Below are 25182 nucleotides of genomic sequence, written 5' to 3' on the forward strand. Positions count from 1 at the left end.
GTTGCTGCTGCCGACAGCAGAGGCGAGGGAGTGTGTGCCCGGGCAGGCTGGGACCCAAGGTCGGTCCCTCTCCGTCTCTGTACGAGGGGGATGCGTTCGTGCCGACAGCTCCCACGATGAATTAATTCTCCTGATGGTCCTATGGAGTTGCCCCTGTCTCCCCTGACGTGGTTGCGGGACTGGAAGGCAAGGGCAGAAATAAAAACTGCGACCAGTGCTTGTAGTGCAAAGCTCTAGAGGCCACTGGGATTGTGCTTAAATTGTGGGATTACGGGTAATTTGGGGGTGATGAAGTACTTCACTACGTAAGCTCTTACTTTTGGGAAACAGTCACCTGTTTCACGCTCATCGGGCAGTAAATGGGATTAGAGGATGCTCAGAGGTACTCTATACCTGGCTGGATGAGTGATGGAGCAGCACTTGGTGCTGAGCACGTAGAAAGAGGGCTGAATGATGATTTACCACCTGCAAAACCTCGTGAGCTGGCACTTGTGACAATTCGTTGCACAAAACTCACTTGAGTGCAGTGTCTGCAACGGTTGTTCACATGAGAAGCTGGTGCTGGTGGGACAGCCATGGTCATTCCTTGGCAGAAACAGGGATTAAAAGAAAATCCCAACCCAGGGCAAAAAAACCACAGAGGCAGCTTGTTTTTAATAAAGACTCTGCACTCTTTATTCCAAAGGACAATGCACATCAGATAAAATAGTATAAAAAAATACATATAAAAATAGCCACTATTTGCACTTGACTTGCTTTATACCAGCAAAGTTAAGTATGAGCAGTTGGGCGTTGAAGCAACAAGAAGGATATTTTACTGGTTGTCAACCAATAGTGGGCAAAAAAAAGTAGCTATGACAGAAACATTTTCCCAAAGAAGCGTCCAAGAAGTTCAGTTTATATCTAATTTTCAGTTTATATCTAATTTTCCCAGCCCAATTCAGTCCTTCCCAGCATAATGTGCCCATCCCTGCTGCTCTTCCGCTGTCTGTGCAAAGGACACTCCGTGTTCCCTATTCAGGGGCAGCTCCGGGATGGTCAGAGCTGCTAATCCAGTGTATTTAGTGCAAATATAGTGTCTCTGCATTGATTTAAGTAGCATCCCAAGGGTCTGGGTGTGGGTGAGCCCATGGGATTTCAGCAGGACTTTTTCCCCCTGGAGATGCCGTCAGGAGGGATGCGTGCCCTGCGGGGGCTTGGCTTCGAGGCCATAAGGGCTTGCCTTTTTTTTTTTTTTTTTTTTTGTTCCAAGCAGCGGATAAGCAAAGTGCAAAGTGGATAAGCAGCAGGGCTGGGTTTGAAACATATTGCAACAGGGCAGGGGAGATGGCCTTCTGGCCTGAATACCGGCTGTGAGAGAACGGGCTGGGGGATACGCAGCATCTGAGAGCAGGAGCTGGAAGAAAAATGTTATCTCGAGATATTAGGGGTTACTTTCAGACAATTGGAAAGCAACTGCTTGTCCTCCAAATTGAGCAGGCAGCTTTGATAGCAAGAGCGAATGAATATCTGCCACAAAGGGTTTCAGTTTGCATGTTCTCCTCTCCCTGTCCTCCCCTCCCCTGAGTTTTTCCTCATCCACGCAGCCCCAGCAGCTTCGTCTTTGCTAGGTCTGCGAGCTTGCACGTGGATTGGCAAGGCAAAAGATCAGTTTCCAAATAATCTCGTTAAAAGGGACAGATCTAAGCAGTTTCTTAACATTATTTAATTGACTGTATTTCCCTGCTGCAGGAGGGAATTGGACCACTGTGATTTTTAATTCTCTTTCGGAAAGAACAGGCACCACAGGAACATTTATGGAGGTTCACAGGGAAGAAACCTCCATGTATTTTTGTTTCAGAAGATTAAATTTGTTCCAGCAGAGCTATGCTGATTTACACTAGCTGAGAAAAAGCAGTTGATGTGTTGCCTTTCTTGGAAATCTCATTTATTTCTACACTTTCTCCCACGGACTTAGTGGCATCTAAAGTTTTAAGTATGATTAGTTACCAAAAAAAAAAAAAAAAATCTTTGCTACTCTGCTAGTGCAAATAGTTGTCATCTCAGTAAAAAAGCATTTGTAAAGATATCATCCTCTTGCTGCCCTGATGCCTTGGCACTGGGAATCGGGCTGATTTTACTTGCGAACGGGGAGTTTGCTGCTTTGAAAGCTGACGGGAACGTTGAACTCTTCGAGCTGTTGCTATTTTAGATAGCTTATATGGGAATGTTCAAACAGCGTCAACACCCGGATATGCAAAACTCATCTGTCATTGCGCTATTGTCCGTGTTCCCGAGGCTTTCTGGTTTGGCTTCTCAAGGTTGTTAAGGCAGTGGCTGTCGAAGAGCAGAGAGACGGGTTTGGGTGGGGGTAAGCTGGCAGGGCTCCATCCCGGCCGGGGCGGTCACCTTCGCTCACGTCCCAGCAAACCTGGTCCCCGGCTGCAGCTCCGTGGCCGTCAGGCACTTCAGGTTGTTGTCGCTCATGGCAGAAAGGGGTTTAATTCTCCCCAAAAGCCACATGCCCCGGGTGGAGGCTGCGGTGCTGCCCGACAGCACGCAGAAAAACTTGGGGGGGTTCTAAGTCCCCTCTGGGACCATTAGCAATTACGATATCGATGGCAGAAATGCAAATTTTTTTGCCTTTTTTTTTTTTTGATTTTTAGATCATACAACAGCTGGTGGCCCAAGTGGCTGAGTGGGGGCCACATCAGTGCCAGCCCAGGATCAGCAGTTTGCTTTTTGCCTGCTTGATCTCAGCAAGGACCAAAGGCTTCAGGGGGGCACAAGTGATTTAGGAGGGGCAGAGAGGGGAGATCGCTGTCTCTGGGGCTGGACCATCCCTTTCTGCCCCCGAAAGAGCCTGCAATATTTTACGGCTGCAGATTGACCCCAGAGCAGTGCTATTAAGCATGCTGAATTACACGCTTTTAATATCTTGGGCTTTTTTGGCTTTTTCGTTTGTTTGTTTTTTTACTGTTAGCGACAAGAGAGCTCGTGCGGCAACTAGAAGATGCTGATTGTTACTACAAATGGGGTCTCCTTCCCCTAATTAGCACTAGAAAGAGCGACGCAGTATTAAAAAAAAAAAAAAAATTAAGAGAAAAGGATGCTTTCCGCTTAAAAAAGTGGTTACCACCAGGAGGGACTCCAGCCGTTCAAGTAATAGAGGCAAGGCAGGTACTGCCAGCCGCCCCGCAGCGCGAGCAGCGATGCTCCGGGCATCTCGGCCGCTTTCTGCCCGGCCAGACGCGTGTCCAGTCTGCTGATTTCGGAGGCGACCTGTTTCCTCTTGGTTTTATACCTCCTGTTCTGGAACCAGATTTTCACCTGCGTCTCGGTGAGCTGCAGGTTTTTGGCCAGGTGGGCTCGCTCGGGGGCCGACAGGTATTTTTGGTGGCTGAATTTCCGCTCCAGTTCGATGACTTGGGTGTGGGAGAATGCCGCCCGCGAGCGCTTCGCCTGCTTGGGGGGGTGCTGGGCGATGGGCAGGGGTCGCAGCGGGGGGTCACAGTCTGACAGGTAGGTCTCTGCCGTGGTATCTGTGGGAGGAATGAGCTGAGAATTACCCGCTTGAAAATTTCCCCAATCACTTGCTTTTTCCCTTCCAGAGAGCAAAATATTCCTATTATCCTGGAAATATTTTTATTTAATGGAGTCAACACCACCTTGAAGTCATATAAGGGAGTTTTTTTCTTCCTAAATCACACTTTCTTAATTCATATAAGCATGCATTCAATATGAATGTACATTCAAGGGACTCAAATAATACAGAAAGGGCTATTTTGCGGTGCTGGTGAAGGTCTGCCTAAAACCTGAAGGTACTGCTGTTATGTACATTATGGCATCAACAGCTCTTGAGATTTTTATCACAGAATTCGTTCTATTAGGCACTTCTTTGAAACATCCTCTCTGCTGTGCCTATGGGAAAATCCTGATCCTCAGATTAAACAAGTTTCTATCCTCAAGCTACAGAGGATAGCTCAGAAATGGGAAATTGGTGCAGCCTGAAGCAGACTGCAGTTAGAAAAGTGTTGAAAAGAAATTCCTCCCTTTTCTCTTTGATGACTCCAAGGCAATGCCAAGAAATTTTGAGGCAGATTTTTAAACCTCCAGGCCTGGCTTTACATATATAACTGCAGACCTGGCCTTGGATCACAGCTCCAAAGCGGCATCTCAGTGTTTGCCTCCAACTTATTTCTTGTGGCACTGTTCGATCATCCAAGCCGTGACCCAGAAAGGTGCTGAGCTCCCTGGGAACGGTCACCTATAACCCTTAAAACTTCTTAAGTCATTTTATTTATGCAGTTAGTTCCTTTTTGTGTATTACCCAGCTTGGGATGGAAATAGGCCAATTTTTTTTTCCTTTAGTCATTTCTTAGTATATTTTCTTAAGATGTGAACGTAATGCTCGAGATAGATAGAAACAACAAGCTTAATTCCCAGCTTGTGCAAATCATGGTTGTCCCACTGAAATCCCTGGAGCTGCGCTGATTTACACTAGCCACTTTCTGGGAGATTTGCTATGGCTTTTAATGATTTTCGTAATGATCAGCCTGGTGGCTGTTTCTGAACTTGCTTTTATGTAGAAGCTTCTTTTAATAGAATTGAAACGTAAAGCCAAAATTCCCCTGGCAAGGGCTCTCTTAGCAAGCAAGAGCCGGTCGCTAGAGAGTTCAAAATCGCTTTTTTGGCTGTTGCAGCTCGGCCCAGGACTGCTTGGGCAAGGAAAGGCTGAGCTCCCTCCCACAGCCCCGGCCGTGCTCGTGCTGCTGCAATGCTAGAGGCACCGGTCAAAAAAATTTGCTTCTGAGTGTGATTTTTGGTATGTTGCTTCTGCAGTGAAACATTATTGTCTGCAATGAATTTAGCAATTGCATGCTAGAAAGGGATGCTGTGGCAAGAGGAGCAGGCTCATTATTAATAAAGCACGCGATGTGCAGTGGTACACACTGTGAAATCAGGGCTGAGCACGCGGGAAAGCTGAGCCCTGCTGCAAACAGCACAAATTCAACACGGGGACTTCCAAAAGATCCCCGGACCGGAGGCACTGATGAGCTCGGCTGCGGCGGCATCGCCGCGCTGATGGCTGCGTGAAGGATGGGCACAAACTGCCTCTCCGAGACACCCCACGGTGCCTTTGCTGGGGACCTTCTGCATGTAAAGGGAACTTTATTTCCCAAGATATCGCAGAAATGCATCGACTGTTTGGGTTTTTTTTAAAGGCATTTTAGCCCGCCTGGCGAAAGATTTGCATGCAGTTGCTATTTCTCTTACTTTCCCACTGCTAAAGCACAGACACTCTCTGGTATTTAAAACACGAGTTATTTGGCTCTGGGGTGCTCGAGGCAGCCGGGTCAGGATCCTGCCCCCCGGTTAACCCAAGCGTAGACATTGCTGATCCATTCCCCAGCCAGTGGGCTCAGCCAGGAGTTTTCCACCCCCTTACCTGCGTCCGCCTCGTGGGGTGTCCCTCGGGTTTGGGCTGGGGATGCTCCTGGGGGATGAGGACCCCCGGGGGGGTGCCCTGGGGCAGCCCCCAGGGCTGAGCTGCCCTCGTCGCCCTTCGCCACGGCCGCCCCCGGCTCCCCGTCCTCCGGGCTGCCAAACTCTCCGTTCTCGCCCCGCTCCGGCCACGCTCCCCTCTCTGCCCCATCCCAGAGGATGTCTTGGATGAGGAAGGATGTCCGGGGCCTGGAGGAGATGGGCATGGTCTGCTGGGCTACCGTCGGGGTCCAGCTCATCCCTGCGGGGGTGCTGCTGGGTGCTCTCTGCCTCCTTGCAGGGAGCACCCCGGCACTCATCCTCCTCTTCCTCTCCCTGCCCAGAGGCACGCTGGTTTCCCACCCTCCCGGCTTTGCATTTATACGGCAGGCAGCCAAGCCTCCCGGGGCCTGATTGGAGATCCCTGGCAGGAGTTTACGCCCTTCGGTCGTTTCTTGGCTCCCCTGGGTTTTCTGGCTGCTGGCTTCTCCCTCTTGCTCCGGTCACCCTTCCCCACAGATCCATGGGGTCACAGCCAAAAACCTCAGCCTCCTCCTTTGCCCCTCCCGATGCTCCCTTGCTGGCAAATCACCCCCGAGCTTTTACGATGAAGAGAAAGATGCCTTAGTGAATTCATCCTTTTGGGGATCAAAATGCTCCCAGGGTGGGGGTTTTGGTGAGAGGAGGGGGGAGCAGTGTCGCTGCCTTCGAAGGATGCTCTGCAAGGGGACGGCTTCTGCATCCCCTGACCCAGCCCCAGCGAGCCGGTGCTCTGCTTGCTCCTAGTTATGAAAATGATTTATGTCCCAGGGCAATCCCTAGAGCTCTTTGGGGAAATGATGTTTTCAGGGGAAAAAAGTGAAGAAAATAAAAGGATTGGGGGGGGGGGGGGTGTTTAGTGTTTTGAGGGCTGTGAGGGTTTTCTTCAAAACCTTCCGCTTTGATGCGCTTTCAGTTTGTTGAAAAACAGGGTGAAAATGTCAGAGACATTTTCATCAGCTTTGCAAAGCTGCCCTAACAAGAGCTTTAAAATGAAAGTTAAGATATAACAGACAGGGAGAGTGGCTCCAGAAGCAAATGCTTGCACAGAAAGGGGCAAAGGGTTCACATGAAAATTTAAGCCTAAACCTCAGACTAATTCCTCGACCAGCTGTGGAATGGGACAGCATTTATTTAAGAAGCCTTAATACCTTTATACACCATGCTGCAAGGCCTCGTGTTCAAAGGCACCCGAAAGGAGCAAAACTTTCCCAATTCCAAGAAAAACTGTGAGTCGAGCTCTCTGTTATAACAGATTTTTTTCTGAGTATCTGCTTTATTTGTAGTTGTTCTTCTAGAGTTTCTGTTTGGAAAACAACTCCCCGCTCACCACACAAACAGCCGCAAACCTCCCCCCGAGATGTGGGCAGCACATGATTAAAAAATCACCTTGCCCCATCATAAGGCAAAGCAATCTGGTGGGCAAGCCCCTGTGGGAGCAGGATTCAGCTCCATGGATGCAGCTGAGCAGCATCCCTGGGAAGTGCAGGCACCCTCTGTGTGTGTATATATATATATACACACACACACAAATGTATGTATATGTGTATGTATACACACACGTATGTATATATATATACACACACACACAGTGACCCCCTATAGCCCTGTTGTCTGCAAACTCCTTTTGCTGTTGGAATAATGTAGCACTGATCACCTCTTCTATTCCTAAAGCCTTCACTCAAAGCCAGTCCCTCAGCTGAAAAGCCCAGGCATGTTTTGTTTTTTTTTTAACCTTAAAAAGGGAAACAATGGATTTCCTTGAAATCCCCGGAGGACTTTGTTGATTTTATAGGAGGGTGTTTGGTTACGGCAGCCCCAAGCCCGGAGCAGGTTGTGCAGCCGTGCCCCAAACCCTGCTTTTACCCTACCCTTTTCTCTCATTCTTTAACCTGCTGATGCTCCTGGCTTAGAAAATGCCCCCCTATATTCACCGTATGCTTGGAAAATTCAGTAGCTTCAATAATTCAGCCTCATTATCCTCCTATAGTCCAAGAAAGGGAATTCAGAAAGTGCTGGAAGGTGGGTGGAAGGTGCTGCTGTGGTGGGTGGGTGGGCTGCCCCACGGCTCCCTGCCCGGTCCTTCCAGCATTTAATCTGAATCCCACTGTGCTGCTCAGGGGGGGTTGGGGTGGAGGGGGAGCCCCGAGGGTCACCGGTGGGTGCCCTGGCAGGACCAGGGCTTGGCACGCACCCAGCTGGGCTTGCCCGACGGCACGTCGGCGTGACCGTGGGTGCCGTGCCGTGCCGTGGGAGGATGCTCGCTCGGGTCGGGAAGCCGTGCTGCTCCCCGGGGACACTCTGTGCTGAATTTGGGAGCCAATTTTCCCCACTGCAGAGACCCTACCCCTGCTGATTTTAGGCTGCCCTTGCTGCTGTCGGAGATCAGCACGTGCCTGCACACCCAGGGACTCAGCCTGTTGTGCACCCGTAACTATTTGGGGCTCTAGCACAAATACGTGAACATAAGACCCAGCAGAAGGGCTTCTCTCCCCAGAACCTGGGCAGTTCCCTTCCTTCCAGGGGCATCATTTCATTTCAATTAAGCGTTTTCCTGCAAATAGAGCTGGGCTGTTAACACCTCTGCTTTGCAGCCAGAGCTTTACCATAACCATTAGTAAAATCTCCCGGTGCCGTCCGTCTGCTCGACCCCTCTGTCTGTAGGTCTGTCCTGGGCAGCCTCGTTGCACGGCTCTTTTGTGGTCGAGTCTCTTGTCCCTTCATTGCCGGTGCCCGCATCCGTAGCTCAGTTGGTGAAAATAACCCACAGCTGATGAGCAGTGAGTGATTTGGCCCAGGACAGGAATTTTGGTCCGGGAGAAGGTTTTGGGGGAAAGTGGACTGGTTTGCGTACAGCGGGGTGTTTGAGAAAGCTCGTTTTTACAGTGGTTGGTGTAGCGGGTCATTTCTGATTTGGGCTGGAAACAGGGGAGGTTTAAAGCAACAGCCCTGGCATGTGCTGCAGAGAGGAAGGTGACAGAGGGGATCCAGCAAACACCAGGGTTTTAAGGGTATCCCAACCCTATGGGAACTGGGCTTTTGGGAAAACCCTCCAAAATGTATGGTGGGGCATAAATGATTCCCGTTTTCAGGCTTTTTTCTGATCTGGGGAGGGTAGCGATTTCCTTCTTTGATTTCTGTGTTTATTTGGGGGGAGCTTCATGTGATTTGCCTCATTTTGTTGCTGAACCTCAAAGGAAAAACTCTCAGTGTTGTTAAGACTTGCAGGGGAACCCGTGCATTGGGGATGCTGCTGTTTGCAGGGGCTTTCCCTGACACCCACAGCATTTCCCGGTGCAAGGACCCTGTCGAGTCCCCTGGCTGCTCCAAAGCCAGGAGAGAGACCCAAGACTCAGCTGATTTTGGGAGATATTCCTGAATAAATGTGGATGGATGAAGGGGAGGAGAAGGAGCAGCACCCATCACGGCTGACGCCTTACCCAGTCTTTTCCAGGGTCTCGGTGGGGCTGCAAAGCCTCGGAGCGGCAGGACGGCGAGCAAGCTATCTCACCGAGAGGGTTTTTCTGGTTTGATTGGGATGTCAGGGATGTCCCATTTGGGAAGCGAGCGAACGCCGGAGTGCTGGGGCTGAGTGGGGATTAGAGATAAAAGCTTAATTGCCTCCTGCAAGTCTCTTTTCGTCAAACACTGGGAGGATAAGAAGCTGTCGGGAAAGGAGTGGGGAGGAGAGGGCAGCAGCCTGGAGCGGGGATGGAGGTTGCGAGGGGGAAATGTTGCCCGTCCCGTGCGGTGGGAGTTGTGCGCAGGTTGTTGTCTGGCTCCTTCACTGGGATATCTTGGAAAAATCTCTGTTAAACTAACATTTTGCATCAGATGATGACTTTTGTGTGGGTTTTTTCCCCCCCTCCCCGCTATAAGTAAAGCCTGTACTGGGGGGCCATGGGCAGCCCGATGAGTGGGTCAGTCTAACGGGGGCTTACTGGGTTTATTCTGTAAACGTGAGGCCGTAGATTCATGCCGCCTGTTCAGGATGGGGCTGTGCTCCCCTTTGATCCTCCCCGGCACACTGCAATGGCATCCAGCTCTCCTGCATTTCATAAATAGATATGGAAAGGTGTATATAGAAATATACATACAGTCCTCTGATCCAGCAAGGCACTTGATGCCAATGGATCCTGATCTGGGGATCCTGCACCTCTCGGCTCAGCACCGGTGACGCTGGTGTAATTCGGACGACACCAACCCACCGTGAGATGCTGTGAGCTGCCCCTCGCAGCTGCCCCACCACGTACCTGCAAACCCATTTTACCAGTAAGGGAATAGCAACAGAAAGCTGAAAACATTTGCCAAGAGTTAGGGAGGGCAAGCTTGGACTACAAGGCAATTAATTTTCTGGGTTAATTGTTAGTATTAAGATTGATTTGGGTTTTTTTTCTTTGGATCAGATTTTGATGCTCAAATGCAAGTTGTGGATAGAAAAAGTAAAAATATTAAGTGAGGAATGGCGAGAGAGTGAAACAACACAATTTCACCAGTTTGGTTTTTATTTGCAAATAATAATAATAATAAAGACAGAAATGAACACCTGTGCTGGAAGTTATTAAGAAATATATATCAGAAATGTATCTCAAAAGATTAGAGGAACTCAAAGCATTAAATATGGTTTATAAAAAAGTGAATGCACAGTGGCATGCACAGACCCTGTTTTCCAGCTGTCCTTAGGAAGAAAACCAGTGTTCATACCTTCTCGATGGCCGTGCACTGGCATCCTGGAGGACCAAATCCTCTGTAGGAGCGGGAAAGGCCAGACTCCGAAACATTTGTGTTCAAATAAATAAATGCCCTCGGTCGTTGGGTCCCCAAAGTCGCAATGCTGGAGCGGCATGAGCTACCTGGAGGGGACGGATGATCCGGAGACGTCCCACTGTCCGGGGTGGCAGAAACCCTCCGGATTTGTCTCCAGTCCCGACGAAAGCTGGAGTCTGGAGCGGAGGGGGGGGCTTTCCTCGGCAACTTCTCGGGCGGTCCTGTCCTCCGTGGCCGTCTACCAAGCCCTGATCCCTGCTTGCACGGCGGCTTGCAAGCACGCGGGCTGGTGCTGAGCACCGCTGGCCATACCCAAGCTCACGTTCACGGCATTGGGGGTCACCCCGGTGTACCCCCCACCGTAGCTGGCACCGAACGGGCCGCCGCTATAGGCACTGTAGTAGGAGCTATAGGAGTAAGGGCTGGCGGTGAGGCTGTACGGGGCTGGGTAAGGCTGGGACCCCCCGAGACAGGGTTTGCCGTCCCTGACGAGCACGGGCACTGCCACCCTCCGCGGGGGCAGCGGGTGGGCAGCCAGCTCCAGGGATTTATCCTGCCTCTGCCTCTTGCACTTGTACCTTCGGTTTTGGAACCAGATTTTCACCTGCGTGGAGGTAAGCTTGAGCACGCTGGCGAGGTGCTCCCTTTCCGGAGCGGAGAGGTATTTCTGTTGCTTAAATCGCCGCTCCAGTTCAAACACCTGAGTTTGGGAGAATAAAACGCGGGGTTTTCTCCGCTGTCGCTGCTTGGGATGGTGGCAGGCGTCGGCTTTCTTCTCGTCTGCCTCGAAAGGGTGGGCAAGCAAACATTTTCCTGCAGCGAGAAATATCCAAAGCAAAGTGAGACCCAAGACCGGTTCTGTTCCCAGTGAGAGTGTGTTTCCGAAGGAGGGAACAAATTGGGAATGGGGACCCTCGGCAATAAGAGGAAGCAGGGTTGATAGTTGCTAAATTTAATATGAACATTTCTGTGATGTTTAATGGGAATTCAAGAAAATTCCTTTTTTGGGGGATGGAATTAGAAGCCTGACTGTTACGTGAATTTTGGACAATGCCTCCTTTCGGTCCCTCCTAACGATGCGCGTGGCAGCCCCAGCCCGGAGAGGCACAGGGGGAAGCAGGATACGGTGCAGGTTTGAATATCCCAAAACACAAATCCCCTTCCCCACCGTCCTGCTCCGGAGGGATGGAAGCGATGGCAGTCAGACCGCTGGCAGGATTTACCTCCGGCGGCTGAGAACAGGGAATCCCGCAGCTCTCTGAATCGAAGCAAAGCCAGAAAAATGAAGGGACTGGGAATGGAGGAGGGAAAATTGTTAGATCTGTGAGAAGATGGAAAGCAGTTTGGTTTTTTATCATCCGCTGGGTTTTTGTGTTGCGGGCGAGCTAGCCGGGGGTCTTACACGGTGGTCGCTCCCCGGCTGGTGGGATGTGCTGGGGTAGCCTGCCAGCCACAGCAGGGGCTCAGGGAATTTTTCGGGGGGCTGCAGGGAAATGGGGTGCTGGAGGGCTCCATCTGCAGGTATGAAGCCGGCAGGGAGCTCTCCCCGGGCTCCCCTCGCCCTCTCTGGCTCCGTATCCCAGTGCTACCCAGTGCTCAGGCTCTGGTCTTACTGGTTTCCCCGTTTCTCCGCTCTTCAGCTACCGGGCATTAGGGAAACACGAGCAAAAGGATATTTGGTGGGATTTTAGCGGTGGGGAGAAAGGGGTCCCGTCTGATCCCCCCCTCGGCGGCCGCTCCGGAGCAGCATCCCCGCTGGACAAATATATGGAGCATCGAAACAGGGATTTGTATCAAATCGGTGGCGATTTGTGCCTTGCAGAAAGAAAACCCCAAACAACAAAAAAACCACCCTAAAACGAGCCGGTTATACCCCTACCCTGGGCTGTTTCTTTTCCCTGAGGGCAGCCAGGACGCACAGGAGGGATGCAGGGCTTGGGGGGCTGCTCGGAAAAAGCCCCGAATAACCCCCCAAAAACCAAAGAAAAAAAAAAAGGTGGGGGGTGGAAAACCATCCACGGGTACACGGGTCTCGGGTGGAATCGGAGCTGGAGGATGCAACGGGCTGCTCTGCACCCCTCGGGTTTCCAACCCCGGGGGAACGAAAGCGGTTCCATGGGATTGTCGTGTGTCCCCCCCCGACCCCACGGGTCACTTACTGGGTGGCGGTGGCTCGTCCCCCCCCCCGGGGCTGTGGGCAGCCCGGGGAACGGGGACGGCGTGGGGTCCCCCGGTGGGTCCTGACCGTTCCAGGTTGAGGATGTCTTTTACCGAGAAGGGGGTGGGCAGCATCTTCTAGCCAGGGCCGGGGCGGGGAGGTTGAAGGGGGGGTTAAATGGGGGGGGGGGGGTGGTATGTGAGCTCTGGGACCCTCTCCCCGCCTCTGACCCTCCTGCTGGACCAGGCACCACCCCCAGACCCTGCCCCGGGGGGGGTCCCAGGGGTTGGGGGGAGCAGGGAAAGGAGGGTTGGTCACCCGTGGGGGGGGGTCTTTGGGTCGCCCAGGGTGCTCTGGGCCGGACACGGTTCCCCATGGGCTGTCTGTGTCCCCCCCCCGCTTCAGATCCGTTCAGACCCCTTCCCCTCTCTATTTCCAAAACAAAAAGGGAAGTGAGAAGGGGGGGTGGGGGTGGAATTTGGGGCTAAGCCAAAATAAAACAAAGAAAATAAATAAAAGAATAAAATAAAAAAAAAACCCAATAAAACAAATCGAGTTGATTTTAGCTCCATTAAGGTCACATTAGCGAGCGGCTTTGGGAGATAAGGGCTGATAAGGGGCGCAGACCACCTAGCTCCTGCGGGCCGGGGAAGGAGCGGGGGGGGGGATGATGCTGCGAGACCCCCCGCCAATGTGGGCTGCCCACCGGCAGCCGCTCTGGGCCCCAGTTCCCTCCCAGTCTGGTCCCAGTGCTGCCTTGGCGGGTGGGCACTGAGCTGGCAGATCCCCACTGGGGTATGGGGTCCCTCGCATGAGTTTGGGGTGCAGGGCTGGGTGCTGGTAGCCCCGTGGGGAGCCCCACTGGCCGTGGGGTGATGCTGGGCCTTATCTGGGCCCAGTGACCGGCTATTTCAATTAAAATTCCTAGCTGGCCTCAGGGGCTGGTGTTTGCTGATAGCCCTGACAGAGCAGAGCTAGTTTTTGTCTGGGTTGGGTCGGTATCTCTCGCACCACCGAAATAGCCAAACCGGACTGTTAGGGGAGGCTGAATAAATAAACTACCCAAATGCAGGCAAGGAAGTGAGGGGCTGGAACAGGAGGGAAAATAAATACAGTGGCTTGGGGAGAAAAGTGCTCACAGCCCCACAGCCCGGTCCTCATTTCTGCATAATGCCCGGGTTCATTCCTGGCCCCCGTCGTCCATGTTTTTAGCTCTGTCTCCATTCACGCCCGTGGGAAACCCCTGCACACGGTGCCTTATTTTCCAGGGTAAAGTCAGAATTAGGACCAAACACATTGTGAGAAACACCGAGCTCACCTTCCCCGGGAGGGTTTCGCGGTGTGTGGCGATGCTTTTCCCTCCTCTGAGATGGCTTCAAGTTGTGCTGTCCCTTCCTGCGGGCCTGATCCTGCTCTCTTTACGCTTGGTAGGAGTGTGAATTTTGCAGTGTGACTTTTGCATGCTGAAAGGATACCTGGAGGGGTTTTTTTGTTTTGGTTTGGTTTTTTTCCCCTTTTTTGGGGGCTGTTGCTCTTGCTGCCCAGACCCCAAAATTCCTAATCCCATACAGGAATGACACTGCAGCTCACTTAAACCAGCCCAGGCTCCTTGGGCTGGAGTCTCCTGCCCGTGCCAGCCACGGCAGCGGCCGTGTGCTCCCTGCAGCCCTTCGCCGTGGTCCCCACGGACAAGATCAGCTCCCGCAAACCCATTCTCCGAGTCCAGAGCTGTGCCCTATTCGCAAAGCCCCTTCCCAGCCCCCGGCTGGATTCATTGCCACGTCTAAATGGCTTGTTTGGGACTCAAAACACCAAAAGGCGAGAGCAAACAGACAGTAACATTACACCTTGGCTTGTTGATGGTGGGAGGCAGCCGGCGCCAAGGTAAAATGCTTGGCTGGGATTGAGACGAGCAGGAAGGAATTGGGGTGAGTAGCTTTATCCGCCCCTAATGACTCGGTGCGGCTGAGATTAATGGAGAGGCTGGAGTTTGGCTCTCAAGGACCCACGGAGAGATGAAGTACTGGGTGGGTCGAGTCAAAGAGGAGAGTGAAGGAAAACAGAGTTTAGCACAGGGCAGCTGGCAGCAGGGCAGGATTCGTGCCCACGACGGCCGTGGGGCTGGGCTGGCTTCTCCCCATCCCGCTCCGTGTGCCCCCACGGGTCGCATCCAGCCCTCCCTTGCTTGCAGAGCACCGACGGCCTCTGGAGCATCTGGAGGCTTCGGATGAGGCTTGTAAATCATCTCCGCAGGCAATTCCCTGCCAAAACCTGCTGCCGAGCCTGCCCAGCCCCGGCCCCGCTCCCTGCCCCGTGCCCGGGAGATTTCCCGGTGCCGCGGACATCGGCACCCGTGAGGGCACCGGGCCCTCGCCGCAGTGCCGGGGATGGACCGTGGCTCTCGGCCGCTGCATTTTGGCAGCCAGAGGCCACTGGGGGATTTCTGGGAAGAAGACTAAGAGGATCTATCACAAGTGATCATAAATCATCAGCTTCTTTTTTGACTGGCAAGTTAATTTTATTACAACTCTCCAGGGACATTACTCCTCTTTTTAACTAGGTTAGATGAAATCAGGAGAAAGCTGCTTCTAGCCGCCGTCGGGTGTTTAAACGGGAGGATTTCTATGGCAGCAGCACAACCGCAGCTCCCAAAGTATCTGATTTCTGGCAGCTATCGCTGGGACGCATCAGGATCCCGATGTGATGTCGGAGGAGCATCCGAGGCCCTGGAAACCCGACTCTGCTGGCCGGGAGCGCGATGGGGCAGCCGGCGCTCCCAAGGCACTCCTGCCCTGCCAGAAGGTTTTGTTTTTAAAGTGCTCAGAGCGAGGGAATAATGGGAATATTGACTAATGGGAATAATGGGAATAAAGGGAATAATGAGTGAGGTGGATGCACGGGGGGTTGCAAGTACAGAGCACGTGTATAGGCATCTCTAAGGAGTTTGCGAATGCTTTGAAGCAGCTGAAATGAAACTTAAAAGGGTTTTCTATATCCCCTTCTTTTTCCCAGCTACTTTCTGTCCTTTTTCATGAGTGAAATAAAACAAAAAGCAGTAGAAGATAGAAGCAATGGCAGAGAGTGAGTGGCCTGCGGCTGAGAGAAAGCAGATTCCCTCTCCAAGGCTTTCTAATAAACATCAGGGAGAGGGAAAAAAAAAAAAAAAAGGCAGGAAAATGTGCTGCTTTTCAGAATCCGTGGAATAAAAATAACTTTGAAACTTTAGCAAGTTTTCACGGAGAACCCGCTTTCTGCCTGGCTCCGGGACGAAGGCCACGTCTCTGCTGCGGTGGCAGAGGCCGGCGGTGGGTGCGGGCAGGGTGGAAGGGCATCTCGATGGGACGAAGCGCAGAATTGGGGCAGGCTGTCATCTCCTGCCCTCTATTTATCTCTTTTCTTTCCATTTTAGCCAGCTCTTACCCTTTTGAGACAAGCCAGCCCTTCCCCGGTGCTCTGCTTGGACTGGGTTTTATCACCGATTATTTTATCTATTATTTCTGGAGTTTTGGGGACCTGTTGAAATCAGGGGAAGTAAATGGAGAGAGGGTTTTTCAGCTGCTGCTACAGCAATATCTGCTGGCGGGAGAGGTTTTCTGTGCCAGAAGGACTTTGGGATTGACTTAAAGCAGAGCCCTGGCTCAAATCATTAGACAGCAGTGCCCTCTGCTTGGACACAGGAGATGTGCAGCTTTGCTTCTCTAAACTCCAAAGCTGAGCATTGAAAAGCAGGGGGGGGAAAAATCCCCCCGTGCTCTGTCACCCACGCTGGTAAAGAGGAGTGGGTCAGCGGTGGGTACGGGCAGGAATTGCTCAGGTTTGGGGGTTTGCTGTGTCACGCTCGGGAGATAAAAATACTGGTCGGTGCTAGAAGTGCTCTCACCGTCTTTTATGCAGGGGAGTTATTTTTAAAAGGGATTATTTTGGTGAAATGTCATGAATAATTCAGTGTCCCCCAGTGCTGGCAGATGGAGGAAAATTGAACTCACACAATTACATTCTGGGTTCTTGTCTGTCACTTTTTCTAAGGAGACAGCTGTAGGAAGCATCCTTCATCAAACCGTCGGGGCTACCTGCTCCTTCCCCCGTGTATTTCGGCGATGAAGAGTGTAAACCTCTGGTTTGCAGCGGGCGGACAAATTTCTGCCTTTGTGCGTGTTACAGCATCGATGTGCGGGGCTGCGCTGGGGCGATCGCCGGGGCTGAAGATGCTGAGCAGGAGCAGAGTCTCCCCGCCGAGGGTTTGCAGCCACTGGCCTGCCCCTTCCCAGCATTTGGACATGGCAGTGTTAGATTTAGGGTTGTATTTGATGGTTTTAAAGGTCTTTTCCAACCTAAATGATTCTATACCTAGACATTTTGGCCAGACCCTTTCTGCTTTTATCCCCTTTCTCCCCCAAAAAATCATCCAGGGTGCAGCCTTTCCCCATCCTCCTCTGCCACTGGGGCCGCCTGGGTGGCCGTAGGGATGGATGACCAAGGAGCAGAATCTTCCCATCTTTGGACTTTCTGGGATTTACCCAAATTCCCAGGGATCCTTTCAAGTCAGGGCTGGGCAGGAGGTGGCGGCGGGAGCGAGACCAGGGAAGGAGGCACCTGGGGGCTGCCGGAGGGGAGAAGGTGGGTGCAGGCAGGCTGAGTGGGTGCTGGGTGCTGGGTGCTGGGTGCTGCCCTGGAGCCGGCGGCCTTTGGTCAGCAGATGGCACAAGAGCCGTGGCTGAGCGCCTTGGGCAGGGAGCAGAGCTGCTGGGGAAAGAAAAATAAAAAATAAAAAAAAATAATTGGGGAAATAAAAAGAAGTGCATCACCCTGCAGCTTGCTGAGCAGTGAGGGCAGAGCAGGAGGCACCGCAGGCGACTGACGCTGGTCCCTTCCAGCCTCCTCCACAGCTCCCAGTAAGCCCCAGCAGGAGCCCAGTCTATCATCTTTCCCACCAGCAGCTCCGTTAGGGTCGGAGTATCCCAAACTCATCCTCAGGCTTCCCACAGCTGCATCCTGCTGCTTCGCCAGGCTGCAGCCCTCCTGGCTGGGTTATTGGGACAGGAGCCAAGGGGGTATTTAACCCCCCAGGAGCAGGGGGCTGAGGGGTCTTGTGAGCACAGTGGTAAGTGGAAAAAAAAAAAAAAAAAAAAAAAAAAAAAGGGCTACGGCAAGGAAAATCGGGATGAGACGTGATGGGAAACGTATGGGGTGTTTGGGATGCAAATGCTCCTCAGGGAAGGGGGAATTCGGTCCGTGCCTCTCGGACGCTCAGCGTGCAAAGCGGCATCCCGAATGCATTGCCGAGATGTGCCCCCCCCCCCCCGCCTTCTAGCTGTGTAAGTGGGGGGGCAAAATCCTCCAGCACCCTCCGAGCCACCCGAGAGAGGCATTTTGGAAAAGTGTGCAGGATTAGGGAAAAGCTGAGTTTCGTTATCGCCCGCCCTCCCAACTTCACCTCCCCGAACCCCAAACCTCAACATCCTCACTTAAAAAAGGGGGTTCCTCCTCCCCCCCCACGCTCTCCGTATGTCCCCATCGCAAGCTGCCCCGCGGTTTGCAAAGATCAAGCACGGCGCAAGTGTTCTTTATTATTGGTTTTGACAGGCTCGGTTAAGCAGGCGGACGGGGCCTGGCAAACGTGCTTGGGTTTGCTTTCTGCTTTGGAACAACTGCGGGGCTCACCACATCAGTTGGGTTTGTGTTTTGTTTTGTTTTGCCTTTTTTTTTTTTTTTAATGGGAGACATTTATTTAGATTGAAGAAAGATCGCTTGGATACTGGGCCAAAAAAGTAACTTAAAATATCTGGACTAAATAAGCTCCTAAAATAAGGAGAATTGCTTAATTTTTTTCTCTCTGATGTCATCTGTGGATGCCACACGCTGAAACCCTCAGCATGATAATATTTAAATAAAATGCAGCCTCAAGTAATTCACAGGGCAGGGGGAAATGCATCATGCATTATCAGCTATTACATGTCATAGATTTCCTATTTGTCAATCTACCCACCCTTAAAATACATAAACTGGCTGTGAGCAACTTCCTGAGCTGGAGCAAAATACGTGTCAAAGCAATCGGAGGTCAATCCGAGCAGCCCATTTGGTGCTCACGTTTGTGGCATCCTCTCTGGAATTAAATTAAAAAAAAAATAAAAAAAATCATGATTAATGATACGGCCATCAGCTCCGAGGGTGAGCCGTGTAATTTTCCGCTTTCAACTAAAAGGCTGCCAAAAGGAAAAGCCTCCTTAAAAACACAAGTGTGTGAATTGTGCGCATCGAGGGTCAGAAACTCCTCCACGGGTCTTGGCCTGACGGCTGGGAGAGTCGGAGTCTCCTGGGAGCCCAGTCCCAAACCCGGACCGCGTCCCCCTGTCCCAGACGGAGGCAGCGGAGATGCAGGCAGGTAGCGACCGTACCCACGCTCCGCTTCTCGCGCGGGCACAAATCCCCAGCGTTTGCACCCTTGCCGCCTCTGTTTGCATGGGCAGTAACGTTTATTCCACTCCGATAAGATTTGCTCTCATCTCTTTTCAAGTCACGGCAATAAATTTTGCCCTGCTTTGGCCTTTAAGAGTAACGGCGTGCGGCAGGCATCTATTTCTAACAACCGCAGGCATCCGCTGCCCGCGGGCACGAGCATCGCCCCTGCAGCTCGGCTGTGCCCAGGGCCAGAAGGCAGCAGGTCGGTGTCCCTGCTGCAGTGTTTTCTGCCTGCTCCGGCCCAAACCCGGACCCTTTTTGCCCTCGGTGTCGTACGGACACTCGCCGGTTTTATGTAAAGACGGGATTTACGGGGTACCCGCTCCCCTTTCGGCGCAGACAACCCCAAGCAGCGTTCAGCAGGAGCCTGCGCTGCGTTGGAGGGTTTTATGTTCGGGCTGAGAGCAGCGCGGCTAAGGTTTCACTCCATTATTCAGTTAACGGGGAGATGAGGTTACCGAGCAGAGGAACGGCGATGCTGCGGGGACCGCACGGCTCCTGCCAGGGGGTACCCAGGGCAGAACCCCCCTCCTGTCCCCGGCAAACGGGGCAGGCAGGGGAGACGCTGCCTCTGCCCGCTTGCCCCAAGCTCCGAGCGGGTCCCTGCCACGGCGGCCAGATGTGGCCGTCGGCAGCTGCAGCTGGTTTCTACAGCCGCGAGTTTCACAATATTTATTTTTTTTGCCTTTCACGCTTTTCTCGGGCTGGTGTTGCGCTAGGGAGCCATTTAGTTGGCTGAAGCACGGCCCCGGCAGCCGGCGCTGGCTGGAGGAAAGACCGAGATCTTGTGTTATTTTTCCCTTCGTGCCATTAAAATAGCCAGCAGACACGGCAGCGGGACGCTGGCCCGTCTCACCAGCCCGTCCCAAGGCTCGTGGCCGTGCCGCCTGCGTGGTCCCACGGCAGAGCAGGGAGTGTGAGGGGCTGTCAGCGTGGGGAAGACCCCGGGTATGACCCCGCTGACCCACGGGGATGTATTTGCTCTCCTCAGTGCCGGTTTGGGCATCTCACTGTGTTTTCCTTGAAACCAGCTCTGCAGATGGCTTTTTTTTTCGAGAGGCTGCTGGTTGAAGCTGGCACGGCGCAGCAGCTGGGGGGGTTCGGCTCACCCCTTCCCGGCTCTGCAAACCTGCCACCACCCTCTCTTTGGGCTGAAAAAGGGATGGAGCCATGTCCGCCGGCCCACGCCGGTGGGAGAGCGGCTTTTGACCAAGCAGGGTGACAAAATGGCACCTTTCGGGGCCAACACATCGCCTGGGTGCAGGTGCACGTGGGCTCGGGGTGGGGGGGGTGCGAGAGAAGAGGAGGGCTAGCTTGGCTCACTTAAAAGGCTTTTAAAAATACAACAAAGTTTCTTTACATTATTTAAAAGCCTCTTTAAAGAGCAGCTGCCTCCTATTAATACCGCTCGGGCTGATAATCTTTGCTCGGATCTATCTTTAGAGCGTTGCCAGCATAAATGGGAGCTGGAGGTGCAGCGCGGGGGTGACGTCAGGCTGCGCGCCGGCTCCGGGGGCGGCCGAACCAGCTGAAAACACATCGGAGCCTCCCGGGAGGAGGAGAGAGGGGAGGAAAGCAAATAATACCCCTGGCTTTTTGGGTGGGTTTGGAGAAATCAACCTTTCGGTTGCCTGTTTTCTCCGAAACGCGTCTTTTTGTGATGCTCGAGAGTAGTTTTTTGGGCGCAGTTGAACACGGCGGGGCTGAGCTCCCCAGCTGGGGATGTGGATCATGATGCGCTTTGCCGGCTCAGCCGTGAAGTGGTTTAAGCCCAGCTTGGGTGTAAGTACATAGACCGATTTTGGTTTTCTTGCTGCCCAGTGCAATCCCCGTAGCAGTACTGGGAAACGCGCTGTGTTAGGGACAGCTGCACTGGGGTGACAGTGACTGAACAAACCACGCAAGAGTTTGCAGAGACGAGGCTCTGCCCCGAATCAGCCCCTGCTCCTCTCTGCCACCGAATCCGGGCTGGAATCGCGATGATTCCTCATTTTCAGGTGCCGTCCTTTGACGCAAGCGTGGCTTCAAAGGGGACCCTGAATAATCCTGCTCTCCGGCGTCAGCGCCACGGGGGGAAGAGGGTGAGCGGGATCAAAACTCTTTGACTTGCTTTTATTTCCTTTGCTTTCTTAATCGCTTCCTGACAGTCCCGGAGCTGCATGAGAAATCCTCTGGAGTGATGCTGTGCAAGGGCTGACGCAGCTTTCGCCCCGTTCCCAGCAGGGCAGCCGGGAGGGGTTTCGGTAGGGATTAACACTGAGCTTCAGTTTTGCCCTTTGCCAGGATGCCCAAATCCCAAACTTCTTGAGATTTTGTCAATAATTGTCTGTAGAATCAAATTACATCTGAGCTGGGAGCCCAAAATACCTCACCAGAAGAGAGCATCTCCATGTTTTCTTTCCTGTCATTGCTTAAACCAAATCCATCCTTAGTTTGCCTCAGTTAGACTTATCCCCGGGTGAACAGGATTTTTTGGGAGCTCAGATCTCAGCCGAGCATTGGGATGTTGAAAGCGGCAGTAAGCTGGGACAGTTGGCTCACTTTTAAGGCACTTAGGGCAAGGAACGTGGCTAATCCTTCACTCAGCGTGCGAGAAGCTTATTACCGCATTAAAACAACATTTACAACCTCGGTAAGGAACTGCCGCCTGCGTGACAAGCAGCCAGAGCACATCAGACCTCTCTGAGCACACATGAAATTTAGAAAAACCACTGTATTATTCATTCGTTCATATCGTGCCCATCAGCTGAATATCAGGGGATGCTGAAAAAACTTGCATCTTGCCAGAGCCCGGCCACACAGCGGGATGTGTGCTGCTCCCACTGGCCTTTCGGTCGGTGTCTGCTTAGGAAATTGCTGGAAATTCAGGTTATAGGGAAGATTTTGCTCTCTATAAGGCAAACAATGAGCTTTTTCTAGCAGTTTGAATAGCAGAGCAGAGGGTTATTTGCTATTTGGATGGCAGAGGAAACCCTTAGCTGCTGCAAAGTTGACTAGCGGATGGTAAAGCTGAGCCGGGCACCAACGTGTGCAGGATTTCTACAACAGTAACGTGACTTTTTTAGCCGTGCTCAGATGTGAAATTTGGGAGATGTCGCAGCCAGATGCTCCTGGCAACTCAGCTGCACGTAAATGGGACGTGGGTGGTGACCGTGGCCCGCTGCGCTGGAGAAAGGCTGATGTTTGGGCTGGGGTTGTCTCAGCTGGTGTCTATCTGCTTTTTCAGCCTTGCCGAATACCCGTGTGCTGAAACCAGGGCTTTGTCAAAGTGTCCTGAGCAGCCCCAGAAGGGGATGCCGGGAAGATCCCGGGTATTTGTGGAAAATTCCTCTGGATGCTGAGCTCTCCCGGAGCACTGAGGGGTCCCGAGGCTCCAGGCAAAAGGTCCCTCATACTTGACTCTGATTAGTGACTAACGATGGGGTGAGCGTCAGCCTCCGTGAACTCCAAATACACCCCTAGGAAGAATAAAGCCGCACAATGCTGGGAGCAGAGCAGAACGCCTTTCCACACCAGAGGAAAAACCAATATTGTCCTTCTGGTAATCTCATTTTTTCGGCCAGAACGTACCACTCCCCATCCTTAAGGGAAGTTTGCTCCCTGACCTGGGAATCCAGCTCCGGGGCTGGCGCATCTCCCCGGGGGCCCCGTGGGTGGATCTGCCGGGAGCCCTTTCCTCTGATGCAGCGATAAAACATCTGCCCTCTCCAGCTCCATCAATCAAAGCTTTCACCGTGTCAGCAGGGCTCGGGGCTGGGGTGTCCGTCCCCGCCGGCACCCGCGTGAGTGACGAGGAGGAAAACGCTCGTGCGTCGTTGGGACTCTCTTGACTCACCGATGGCAGCTCCACCTAGCCCGTCACGCACTTTTCCGTGAGCCACCGGGATTCTCAGCCTCCTCCTTCCTTCTTCCTGAGGACAGTGTCTTTGCCCAAAGGAAGGAAAGACTTACCTCGGGCACGAAAGATTCACGGCCGCGTGGCAGGAGTGTGTCCTGCCCAGCCAGGAGACGCTGGGCAAAGGGGAAGGTTGTTGGGGCAGGGAGTTGAACGATGCTCATGGAAATGCGTGCGTGGGAGCGCTGGAGCGAGCAAACGTGATGGAGGAACGATAAACCCAAGAAAACACCGGTGTTCTTCTCTTATTGTTCAGATTAATTTGATTTTTAAGATTTTCATGCTTGTGGCTTCTCTGCAAGCCAACCCGATGGGGGTTGTGCTCTTCACCGTGGCTGTAGGAATAGAGGCGTATTTAGGAAAAGATGAAAGGGACCTTTTTCGGATAATTAGCCACGAATGTGAACTCGAATCCCACAGACGGACACCTCATTCCCATGAAAATCATGGCCAGCGAATAAAAGTGAATCTAAGAAACACATGTGAAACAGTTAAGCAAACAACAGCTCAGAAAAAGATTTTTTAAGTCCTGAAAAAACTTCTAGGATTAATTATCAGCACAGTAATAAAAATAAATCGCTGGGCTCTTTCTGCTGGTTTGGACTGTCTCAATTCCCCAGTTGAGAGCAAAATCATGCTAGGATTTCGGCATGACTGGCTGGAGATGGCTGATGATTTTATTGAGCCCAGTTGATTACTCCAAGCCAAACAGCACATCGAGAGAAGAGCAGGGATTTGTTTTTGCAGCACAAAATGCTCCAAGCCTGCAGATGAAAAATAACCCTGAAGGAAATTCAAAGGAACCAACTGGAATTTTCTCCCAGCTTGAGAATATGGGGAACGCAGTTTCTATAAAATGATTTTTCTCTTTAAATAACCATTATGACCGGCTTGGTTTTGTGCGCCTGGACCTGCAGCATCCGTCCCAGCCAGGAGAAAGGCTGGAGGGGGAAGCGGGACGGCGCAGGTAACAGGGATCATCCTTTGTAGCTACAGTCTGGGCTATCCTGGTATTTCATCCTGCTTAAAAATAAAAACCAAAGAGGAAAAAAAGAGGCAAAAAAAAAATCCCATCTGTGTGAAAATAATTACACACACACCCCCCCCCTTCATGAGCTCATACAGGTTTTACTAGTTTTTCCAGCTGTTGTCTGGACTAAAACTCCCATGTCTCTCCCAGGTATTTTCTGCCTAAGGTTCTCCGGCCGCTTGCAACGTGGATTCCTCTCCATCGCTGAGATAAGGGGGGCTTACAGCAAAAATTATCTGAAATTATCTCAAATGCCTAACTGGGCCTTTTCAAGGAGGAACTCAGCCTTTGAAAATACAGGTTTGTATACTGTGAACCAGGTGAGGAAGAGTTGTCTCTTTGGAAAGTGCTGATTTACTGAAAGAAAGAAATTTTTGCGAGTGCTGTATGCTGTCGAACAATATTCTCCATAAGCTTTCCGTACGTGCCGAGTACCCCTCCCTCTGATCAGCCCTTGGAAAGAGAGGGATTTCAAGCAGTGTTACCCCCCCCCAAAATCCATCAGTATAATTCTGGGCCATTCCTTTACACTGAAATATATAAAAAACCTCAATTGCATTTGTATAGCTCAGTGCCCTGCGACTCTGAGTTCCCTGGTTTATAATCTGGTAAAGTCTTCATCCATTTGCATTTCTTCTACCTTTTCCTTTTGCTTCTCGCCCATCGGACCTCGCACCATGGGAACGACCACTGCGGAGTCAATTTGTTTGCACTTTGATTATATTTTTAGCATCCTACTTCACTTTTTTTTTTTTTTTTAAACTTCTTTCATATTCCCAGTCGTACTGGCTGAATCATGACAGCAAAGACAATGTCCTTTATTATATTGTGGAAGGTTTTTTTTCTGCTTTTTATTTTTCTAAGTTCACGGGAGGCAGGAAGTGAAGTCTGTTCCCAAATTTCACTCCCAGTTGTTTTGCCCGGTGTCATTCGAAGTGCCAAAGATCACACTCCTTCTCTCCGGCTCTCGCTCTTTCTCTCTCTCCCCCCTTGCTCAGAACAGCAAAGCAAGCAGGAAGGGTGAGGACCAGGAAAATCTGAAATGATTTTCCCCTTGTTTTGTAATGAAACTTTAAAAAAAAAAAAGAAAGAAAGAAAAAAAGGACAAGACAAGAACATCAGTCAATCATGTACTTTGGGCCTTGGCCAAATCAAATTAACTCCTGGTCTGTTTGTTCCATTTGAAGATGATAACCAGGACTTTAATGCACTCTGAGCTTTTCGTTGTCATCGAGCCGAGATTTCCTTTTCTAGGACTGTTTTCTGCACAGTCTTTCCACCATGGTCGCTGTTTTGATTAGACCCGGCTGCTGCCATTTTTTTTAAATCAAAACCCTAGTTACTAGCACTGGTCTAAACATGCCACTTTTT

The 25182-nt window shown here is 51.8% G+C and overlaps 2 protein-coding genes across 2 annotated transcripts; both read right to left on the reverse strand.

Annotated features, from left to right (window-relative positions):
• Nucleotides 1-547: 547 nt before the first annotated feature.
• On the reverse strand, nucleotides 548-5801 carry NKX3-1 (NK3 homeobox 1). The gene is made up of 2 exons (XM_069801361.1): nucleotides 5429-5801; nucleotides 548-3521 (listed from the first exon to the last, which is right to left on the reverse strand). Exons 1-2 carry the CDS (start codon nucleotides 5781-5783, stop codon nucleotides 3112-3114), a joined length of 765 nt encoding a protein of 254 aa, XP_069657462.1. The 5' UTR covers nucleotides 5784-5801; the 3' UTR covers nucleotides 548-3111.
• A 4706-nt stretch (nucleotides 5802-10507) lies between these two features.
• On the reverse strand, nucleotides 10508-12561 carry NKX2-6 (NK2 homeobox 6). The gene is made up of 2 exons (XM_069799637.1): nucleotides 12429-12561; nucleotides 10508-11082 (listed from the first exon to the last, which is right to left on the reverse strand). Exons 1-2 carry the CDS (start codon nucleotides 12559-12561, stop codon nucleotides 10508-10510), a joined length of 708 nt encoding a protein of 235 aa, XP_069655738.1.
• Nucleotides 12562-25182: the final 12621 nt, after the last annotated feature.

This window comes from Haliaeetus albicilla, chromosome 13 (genome assembly GCF_947461875.1).
Source record: "Haliaeetus albicilla chromosome 13, bHalAlb1.1, whole genome shotgun sequence".
Classification (NCBI taxonomy): Eukaryota; Metazoa; Chordata; class Aves; order Accipitriformes; family Accipitridae; genus Haliaeetus; species Haliaeetus albicilla.

What these genes read in the sequence shown, in the direction of transcription:
- NKX2-6 (XM_069799637.1), bottom strand. Translation starts at nt 12,561, where the DNA reads ATGCTGCCCACCCCCTTCTCGGTAAAAGACATCCTCAACCTGGAACGG. An exon ending in GGACGAGCCACCGCCACCCA is followed by an intron (nt 11,083 to 12,428) that starts GTAAGTGACCCG and finishes TTCTCGCTGCAG; the next exon opens with GAAAATGTTTGCTTGCCCAC.
- NKX3-1 (XM_069801361.1), bottom strand. Translation starts at nt 5,783, where the DNA reads ATGAGTGCCGGGGTGCTCCCTGCAAGGAGGCAGAGAGCACCCAGCAGC. An exon ending in ACCCCACGAGGCGGACGCAG is followed by an intron (nt 3,522 to 5,428) that starts GTAAGGGGGTGG and finishes TTCCTCCCACAG; the next exon opens with ATACCACGGCAGAGACCTAC.